The sequence below is a fragment of the Fundulus heteroclitus genome, chromosome 13, assembly GCF_011125445.2.
Source record: "Fundulus heteroclitus isolate FHET01 chromosome 13, MU-UCD_Fhet_4.1, whole genome shotgun sequence".
NCBI lineage: Eukaryota > Metazoa > Chordata > Actinopteri > Cyprinodontiformes > Fundulidae > Fundulus > Fundulus heteroclitus.
In genome coordinates, this window is record NC_046373.1 from 1,036,894 (window position 1) to 1,046,513 (window position 9,620).

Here is a 9,620-nt window from a genome sequence, read left to right on the forward strand (position 1 = left end):
AAGGAGTTTAAAAAAAAAAATCCCTCTGATATCAAGCCACCTCAGTTTTACATATTGTGCACCCCGATCTTCTCCGGGTATTGAATCCATCTATTTATTGTTTCCTACTGCCATCTAGCGTCCATATCCAGAATCACAACTCGGACGCTGCACTACCGTCACACCTTTTAAAATGCTTCGTGCTTCTACAGAAATGAGGAACCACCACACTACAGAGCGAAGGTTTAGGGCCGGGGGGGCCACTTCAGGCCAAACATCTCAAGTTTCTGCTCCCAGCAGTAGCTTTCTTAAAACCCAGCATGCGTCCTACGCATTTCTGGGATGCATTTTCTGCCTCATAACACTTTGCTTTCCCTGACATGCACCAGTTTCCTCAATTTGCCTTTGGGTTTACAATGAAGTTACAAGACAATTAGTGAATAAATAAAAAGAAAAGAAGGACTTAGTTTTAGGGTTCAGGAGATCTGCATTTACCTACAGTCATGAATGCCATATGTAGTTTGGCTCTTTGATGATGATGATGATGATGATGAAGATGATGATGTATTCAGCCTGTTTGTTGTAGGTGCAATGGCCATACAACATATAACTCCAATTCTTTTTAAAAGCAAGAAACGGGTGCACATTTTTGACTTTGTGGATCTCCCCCCCCCCCCTCCCTCTAATCCACACAGGTTCAAAAGTGTACATACAAGCCTAAATGTATAGTTGCAGAGAAGGCTCATCCCTTTTGTAGCCATTTATGAGCTTCTGGCAGAACCTGAGCAGGACATGCGACAACTCTTTTTGGTTGCACAGGGCTTAGGAAAATACAAACAATCAGCTTTTACAGAGAACGTGCATCACATTTTACTGAATGGATCATGACAAGATAAACATGCGGCAAACAACAGATGCTGTCCGCTTTTACGTTAGAGCTAAGGTCAGATCACAGCAAATAAAAAGCTGCAAGTGTTCATGCGCCCAAGAGTTAATACAAAGCATAACAGGTCTGTGAAATTGTGGTTCTGTGCTGATTAAGCTCAATGCGTCAAAACAGGGACATAAACAGAACGTGCCAAACCCACACAGCTCGTTCAAGTACAGCTCATCAGTCACCGCAACGAGGAGAGGACCCGCACTGTAACATGCAACGATGCAGTGAACATGTCGGTAAACATGTCAGTGAACATGTTCCACGGCTCAAAGCTGGACAGAGATGGAATTCCATGCAGGTGAGACAGGCTCATGCTTCACCGAAAAGATGTTAGCAGTTGTTAGTCTGGGGCCAGCGGCTGTTAGCTGGGTTGTCATCATGCATGCGAAACAATGAGGGGGTGGGGTGCGTGCGTGCGTGAGAGAGAGAGAATGGATGAACTACAACTGATGTTTCACGGTACGTACCCAGAAAGTGCCTCTTAGGGATTCTGACCTCATCGTCCTTACTGTCTGTCGCTACGGGCAAAACAGAGAGAAAGGGACAAGAAGAAGAAACAGCTTGGTTTTCTGCATCTCTTTCACCAACACTAACAGAGGAGCTGCAGTGTTTTCCCGGCGGATGAGCTATACACTCCAGCCCTTAGTGAGTGACCCGGTAACGAGCTGGAGTCTGACCCGGTTACTGTGCCTCACTGATCACCTGAACACCTGCTGCAAAGGGGCAAAAAACTGCAGGAACTTTCTCAGAAGCAAACGCATGTTTTATTTTTTCGATACGAATCCCAATGTCATGTCTAAAATTAAAAAAGTAATAATGTATATGGTTTAATGTTGTATTAAGTGAATTTTAATGAATGCAAAATTCTTTTGGTTGTATTATTAATTCTGTGCAGCCCAAGCAATCAGGCCAGCTTTTCCTTATTTTGTCCTCATTCACTTAATTACTTCTCACAGACACAGAAGGAGGCAGAGAATAAGTACATGGCAGTTTGCTAAGATATTAAGTGTGCTGTACACAAATTTGGGTTTAGACTTTTCAAGCACATTAGGTGTAACATAGCCTTCCTGTGAGCCTTCAAGAAATAAAAGAAAGGGGGAAAAAAGCATTTAGCATTAATTGTAGTGATGTTTTAGAGAAAGTAAGGCAACATTACTTTGCCTTTCATTGGAAACCCATGCATGTTTTAAGGAGGAACTGCAAGAACTCCCTCTTTTCTTTTCAAGGTTTTATCTATCAGGGCATATTTAAATCAGCTCTGTTCTTTTCCAGGTTCTAAAGCAAATGAAACTTAACCTAACATGTTTAAAGCCACACAATACATTCCAGGTTTTCATTATTTGTAAAGAGAAGATGAGACCCAAAGAGAAAGGAAGGTGTGAACGCAGAATAAACCTTTGCTGCTGTCATTGGATTTAAGAAGGAAAGAAAGCCTTGCAACGTCTGCCACATTATGGCTTTAGTAAGGCTGTGCTGAATTTTTTCTCTAAGTATGTAACTAGGAGAACCCTGTGTCTCTAAACAATCGCGGGATTAGAGGTGAAAACCGGTGTGAATTTTGGGAACAGTTCTTTTATCCATTTATAGAAATAGTGTTTGAAACCATCTAGATTAAGCCATAGTCTATTTCTACGCAGATGATACAACTATTTATACACTAGCATCATCTTTACAATTAAGGTGAAATTTTCTCAATGGTTTAATATTTGTTTAATATTTCTGGTCAAATACAATAAAGTAAAGCCACCATGTGTGGCTACTTACAGGGCTTTATTAATTGCTTATCAGTTGTGACCACCTATATATATATATAAGCAAGAGTTTTGGCAGTTTGATAAAGCAGAAGACCTCCGCAACAAACTTAGACAAGCAACAGTTTCTGCCCACCAAACATTATAAGGCTATTTCCAAATCATTTGACGTCCACCATTTCCCAGCGAGAAGATTTATTTACAAGTGGAAAACATTTAAGACAGCAGCCAATCTCTCCAGGGATGGACGTCCCAGAGAATTCACCCCCACGGTCAGCCTAAGCAATGCCCAGAGAAACTACCAAATTCCCAAGGGCTCCATCTCAGCAGGCCTCAAAAGGCATTTTAGATATTAAGGTTCAAGATGGTAGATGAAAATGAGTATAGGACTTGTTGGACGGTTTGCCAGCAGAAAGCCTATTCTCTCTAAAGACAAAACAAAAGAATTTAGCAGACACACAATACAGGTTTCCAAAGCTGCATCTGAATGAACAAGACATTTGGAACACTGTCCTTTGGACTGATGAGACCATAGTAGAAATGCCAGCCCATCAGCATTAACACTTTAAACCAGCCGGTAGTGTAAGGGTGATGGTTTGGACTTTTAATTGGTTTTTATCCACTTGAGGTCAAACTCGAGAGAGAAAAAAAACCGCAAAAGTAATTTTAGAGCCTGATAAACTAGGTTACAGGTTTAAAAGAAAAATTCTTAACAATGAATGCAGCCCCGCCCAGGCAAACATTACACGTAACAACCAGGATTAGCAGAAAACAACTAGGCTACTAGCAGGTAAAGAAGTCATTGAGAATTGATGGTGAACTTTGCCAGTCTAAACTACAAAACAAACTTATATGGCCACAAATGTTGCTTAAAACAGTAAAAAGCTATTTGTTTTTGTCTATACTCTCAGACATAAAGCATAAGATTTTGAAACCAGTAACTGTGGGTTTAATTTAATAGTTATAATTGAAATTACATTTTTGTTCCTTTATAGTAATTAAAAAAAAAAAAAAACATTGGAAAGAATCTCCTGAATGTTGATACCAAAAAAAGTAATATTGACCATTTTAACATGAAGACGTTTTTTTAAAGAACCTAAAATAAGCAAAGTAATCATGTATTTTCAAGCCACATTTCCTGCAAAAATTATATTCTAAGAATATCTTTACTCATACACCATTTAGCCTATCCCTTATGAAGCTAGTATCATTATGTAAAAAGAGGAGAAAAAATCCTATTTCTTTGGTGCTACAACCAAATTGGTTGAAACAAAGCAATGTAGTTTAAAAATAAATCTACAAAGAGAAAAAAACGTGTTAGGCTAATGAAGGCTAGCTGCTAGCTTTAGCTAATGGTTCTCAAAGTACATTTACATTTTTTTCCCTAAACTCTGTATGAAATTTTTTTTTATTTAATTTATACCTTGTTTTTTTCTGAAAATACATTTATCTAAAGCTTAAAAAGTTAGTACTTTAGTTAATGTATGGTATTTCACTTGCTTAGGGAAAGCAGTAAAGTGCTGACTCATCTGACCCATGTGGAACAATGGGAATCATTTGCATGTTGCTGTATTGGAACCTACAGGTTGTAATTTGGAGAAGCCAACAGGAAAGCACACTGAGCTTGGATGAATATGGAGATTTGGAGGCTTCTCCGTACCTTTGGACCCAAAAAAACCCCCAATATGCCTGCCACATGTGTAAAATGCGTGGTTAGCAGTAATGAAGTGTTCAAATGCAGCATTTCTGTTAGCTAAAAAAAATTGACCTTTTAGCAGACATATACAATGACCAAGACTACTGAAAAGCCCTTCATTGTGACATTACATTGAGCTACAATACTCTTTTGTTCACCAAATAAAAATCCTACTATTGTGAATCATACCTAAATGCAATTTTCATATTTATGAAGCTCTTCTGATAAACCATACATGTAGATGCATGTGAATGCTATATAACATTTTATAACTGATATGAATTATGAAATAACTCAGAGTAAAAAAATTCTTTAGTTCTCATCATACTAATGGAGAACTAAAGGAGATAAAGTCCTGAGAGTGAAGTCTGTTGCTAGACTGTCTAAGTGACCTGTAAAAGGATAAATAAGGCAGCCACAGTCGAAGGACAGCTATATTAAATGAAAATAAACCAATGCTTGACTGTATGGATTAATAATGATCAGATGGCAGATGCGTGCCTATAAATAACAATCAATATAACCTAACGGAGGCAGGAAGGTCATTGAGACAAGATGCTTCCTTGCACTGAAAGAAAGGCAAGATCTTTTTTCGAAAGAAAAACTGTACTTTGATCTTTAACTTTCTAACAATATGTTCAATATGCAACTTAAATTAAAGCTTATTGTTAATTTCTAGGCCAAGGTACTCGTAAGTCTCGACAAACTATCGCTTGTCTTGTCGTCGTTTTTGTGGAAGAGAGAGTTTGTGGAACTTTATCTTCGTTAGCATACAGCGTGACCGTTCTCTTATCAGCATTTAGGACCAGTCTCAGGCGAAGCAAGTCACACTGAATAAAGTCAAAAGTTGTCTGCAGATACCAAACCACAGCAGCAACAGTTTTTGCATGGCCCTAAACTGCACAGTCATCAGCATAAAAATGTATACAGCCATCAGTAACATTCTCACTGACACTGCTTCCATTAATTGAAAACAGAGCTGGTCCTAAAACGGAACCCTGCGGCACACCTACTGGTGTTTAAGGATGCACACATAGATAACGCCATCCCTTTTAAGAGCCTTATTTAACTGTGGATGCATGTTAAAAATGTCATGATGAAGGCCTTTGCAGTCTTGGTCAGAGTGTGATACGTCTGGAAAAAGGTCAGATTTCTAACTATAAATCTACAACACAAAACCCAGAACTGCATTACGCACAGCAACCGGCAAATCTTACTGGTTTCCATCTTGCAAGAGGAGCATTAAGTTGTGTGTGACATCAAAACCCAGAGATCTTTTGAGGTAAACAGCATAAGAGCAGGTAGCCTCACCAGCATCTGTTTATAGGAAAACATCACCAGGATGTCCAGTCTGTCTCTGTGGACTTGAACTTTGTTTGGGATCATACCCTATTAGATAAAATATGATAAAAAAAAGTGCATGTTTAAACATAAAGGTAGCTCATTGTTTCAACAAGCTGAAAAATAAAAACAAAAATGATAGATCCTTGATATTTTTCCTTTTCTGCTACCTTTACTATCTGATTGTTTCCATGCATTTGCTTTTATCAAGAGTTCTGAAAAAGTTACAATGAGCCTAGAACATTTCTGTATCCTCGCTGTGAAGAGTTATCTAAAACAATATTCTAAACTGGACCGCTTTGGTTAAGTTTTCCCATCACATCTGAGTTTCTATGACACTCACACATGCGGGGGTGGGGTGGGAGTTGCTGTATCTGGACAGTCACTCTGCTTACAATTACTGCAACACTGTCACCTGAGGGATGCAGATCAAGAGCAGGGCTGCCTTCAAACACAGGACTTATCAAACAATTCAAAGCGGCTCCTTGGATCTGCTGTTGCAACACGCTACTTACTCAGTAACTGGAAGATGTAAAGGCTTTTATCTCTCTTTATAAGGATGAAGACAGATTAACTGTAGTTATTCTATAACCAAGTCACTCCTACTTCAGCACACAGCACTATTTTTTTGGTATTTGTCACAAGTACCTTTCAAACACCTTTAAAGGCAACATGGGGCCTGAAGTGCAGACTGATTCATTTCAGATCGTTGTGGTAGTTGAAGATCTTTACCATACTTTTTATTAAGTTTATGCTTGGCATAGAGGTCTGTTATAAAGGTATGTGTCTCCTCTGAATACTGATTTCTGACATATTTGACAAGCCTTCTCGTCGGGTCACAGGCACCATGGTCGGCCTCTCTCTCTCTCTCACTCACTCACTCACTCACTGACAAACACTCAGTGTTTGAGTTATCCAAGTGTCTCTGACCTATGAAGGATCGTCTCTTGGTGTTGAGTTCGGTGGCCATCCGGACGTTGGTGCACAGATCCAGCATGACGAACATGGTAGCGATCATGATGATGCTCTGCCACAGCAGCGGCATCTCGTAGTATCGGCCGAATCTAAATGAAAAGAATGTTGATTATTTTTATTTATTTTTTACATTTTGTGACATTACATCCACAGTGTTCAGTGTATTGTTTTAGGATATTAAATGACCATGATCAAACAATGATGATGAAGAAATTTAGTTCTAGACTTTGACTGGGCCATTTGAGCACACATGTTTGCTTTAATTTATTTAATAAACTATGTTTTTGTGGGGCTGGTGGTATTTTGTCCTCTTCGTCCTGGTCTTAAGAGCTTTGTAATCTAATAGGCTAAGATTCTCCAGTATTTAGCTCCGTCATGCTTCAAATGAACTCTGACCAGCTTCCCTATCTGCCAAAGCATGATGATGTTACTACCATTTTTTTTTAACTGTGTGGATGGTTTGTTCAGGGTGAAGTGGAGAGTTGAACTTTTTCATGAGGAGTGAATGCTGCTTGTCAAGACTTGATGCAATCTGCTGGGTTTCCTTAGATCGGAAACGTGTTGACCAATCTGTATGATTTGATTCAATTTGACTTTGTAAAGTGCCTTGAGATGATGTCTTGTGAATTTGCGTAATATAAACAACATTTAATTGAAAATTATTATGTTTTTGTTTTTGTTTTTGTCCCACACACAAAGTTGCTTGTTAGCCAGAAAGCCCCATTTCCCCCCTCTGATGGACTCGGGCGTACCTGAAGAGTATCCTCAGGATGTTGGCCACCAGCAGGACGAGGCACACGTAGGCAGAGAATCCTTCCGCGTTCTGAGTCCGGCGGATGTCTCTGTACTGCGGGATGTAGGGCACCACCCCGCCGAACATGATGGCACCGGCGGCGATCCAAGACACCAGCGTGCTGAACACGGACACAATGTGCTCGAAGACCTCATCCTCCATGTTCACCTGCTGTCCGGGAGTGAAGCCAGCCGCTCGGCAGAGCTCCTATAGGGGGGCGATCGCTGGGGATGGTGCCTTTGAAAAGGTGCGGGAGGAGTAACATCCGTGTTTTTTGTTTGGTCTTCCCACGGGATGTACGAACAGCGAAGCCTTTACTGGCACGACATCATCGCTGACAAACCGGAAAGTTACGTTGCGGCACGAGACAACAATCACCGATGGTCTGAGGACCGCGGATGAGACGGAGAGCAGCTGGTTTGTTGTGTTGACGCTAGCAGGAGATCTGTCTGAGCCGCGGCAGCATTCCCGTCATCCAGACAAATCTCCAATAACCCTAAAAAACGATTTTAGAAATGACAGGAGACAACGATACTAACATAAGGAGCATTTCGTAGCTGTGCAGCCCAACCGGTCAGTCTGTTGTTACGTCTTCTTTCTGGACTTCCTCAAACGTCACGCGTCACAAACTCAAAGATGTTCAATTCAGTCAAGATGGTTCACTCACCAAAGCTATGGAAGCGCGTTTTTGCCACTTTGACTGAAAAAAAGGGAATTTGTATCCCATTATAATGACTTATAATAATGTATCACTTGTATAATAATAACAACTTAGCTATTTTATAATTATAAGACGCCGCCACTTTGTAACAAATCACAATAATAATTATTTGCCTATCTTTAAATTTCACCTTACCCAAGTCTTAAGGTTCATGGCGGTTTCCACACCAGCTGTAAAGGTACATTACCGCCACCAACTGGACTGGAGTATGGACAGGGAATAAAAAAATAAAAAAATTGTAATAGAATTTTTTTTTTAGAAAATGACTAAAAAAATGAATATACATTCCTTAATGTATATTAATCATACATTTGGGCGAGTAGAAATTAATTGTGGGGTTCCTCAAGACTCTTTTTTGGGTTACTTAATAGGGAAGAACTAGAAAGAGCCTGGAAGGTGAAGACAACAGTAATGCCCGTGGTCATTGGAGCACTCGGAGCAGTAACCCCCACTCTGGAGAAGTGGCTCCTGGAGAAACATCAGACATCTCAGTCTAGAAGAGCATGATCCTAGGAACAGCTAAGATCCTAAGAAGGACCTTCTGGCTCCCAGGCCTCTGGTAGAGGACCTAAGCTTGAAAAATGGAGAGCCACCCGCCTGCTCAGGAGTATGAGGAGTGAGTGTGAGAGCAGTTATATATATATATATATATATATATATATATATATATATATATATATATATATATATATATATATATATATATTTGCGCAGAGGAGCCTAAAATTTTATTATTTACGTCAGAACAGAGATGATGTTTGGTACAAGCCAAACTTTCCATGGAATGGAACTTCCTACCAACATGAAGCAGAAAACTGGGAAGTGTCATGGTTTGGAGAGGGTTTACCAAAGTAGGACCTAGCGAGCTCACAATTTTAGAACTCTCTATGAACTCTACCATGTATGAAAGGAAACAGATGAAACGGTGAATCTATCTGTAAAATGATCAAATATGAATACGATGGGTGAGGGGGGGGGGGGGGTTCAAAGATCTCACAGGCGAAAATCAGAAATGGGGCAAACATTTCCCAGACCCATATCAGAAAGGCTAGATTGCTACAAGAAGCTTCTCACTAAAGTTATTTCAGTTAATGGAGATAAGGTATTTAAGGTAGAGTGTAACTTTTCTGGTAAACAAATTTCTGCCTAAATCCTTTGGTTAAAGAGTTTAAAAAAAAGTTAGTGGTTAAATAAAGCACGTTTTCCCCATGGATAACTGAAAAGACATCTGCTTGGTAACCAGATTATTGCATGGAGGGTAATTGTAGCACAGTTCAATAATTCCTAGGGCACATAAATATTAGGCTAATGTTTTATTGCAAATAAAGGCAAATATTCAGGTAGGCCACAGACCCATCCCGGGCCCCTTGAAATGTTTTACGCAGCCCTGCAGCAGAAACAGCAAATATTTAATTTAAAAGCAGGGA

At 39.8% G+C, this 9,620-nt stretch overlaps 1 protein-coding gene across 2 annotated transcripts in view; it reads right to left on the bottom strand.

Moving 5' to 3' along the window:
- The window catches only part of slc66a2 (solute carrier family 66 member 2), a 46,212-nt gene extending 37,887 nt beyond the window's left edge, over nucleotides 1-8,325 (bottom strand). The window contains exons 1-3 of one of the 2 annotated variants that reach the window (XM_036144840.1): nucleotides 7,432-8,325; nucleotides 6,635-6,768; nucleotides 1,384-1,434 (exon numbers count right to left, since the gene is read on the bottom strand). In XM_036144840.1, the coding sequence (XP_036000733.1) occupies nucleotides 1,384-1,434; nucleotides 6,635-6,768; nucleotides 7,432-7,634 (388 nt within the window). In that variant the 5' untranslated portion in view covers nucleotides 7,635-8,325. The remainder of the gene's footprint in view (nucleotides 1-1,383; nucleotides 1,435-6,634; nucleotides 6,769-7,431) is intronic. The other variant, XM_036144841.1, reaches the window with a different exon arrangement.
- Nucleotides 8,326-9,620: the final 1,295 nt, after the last annotated feature.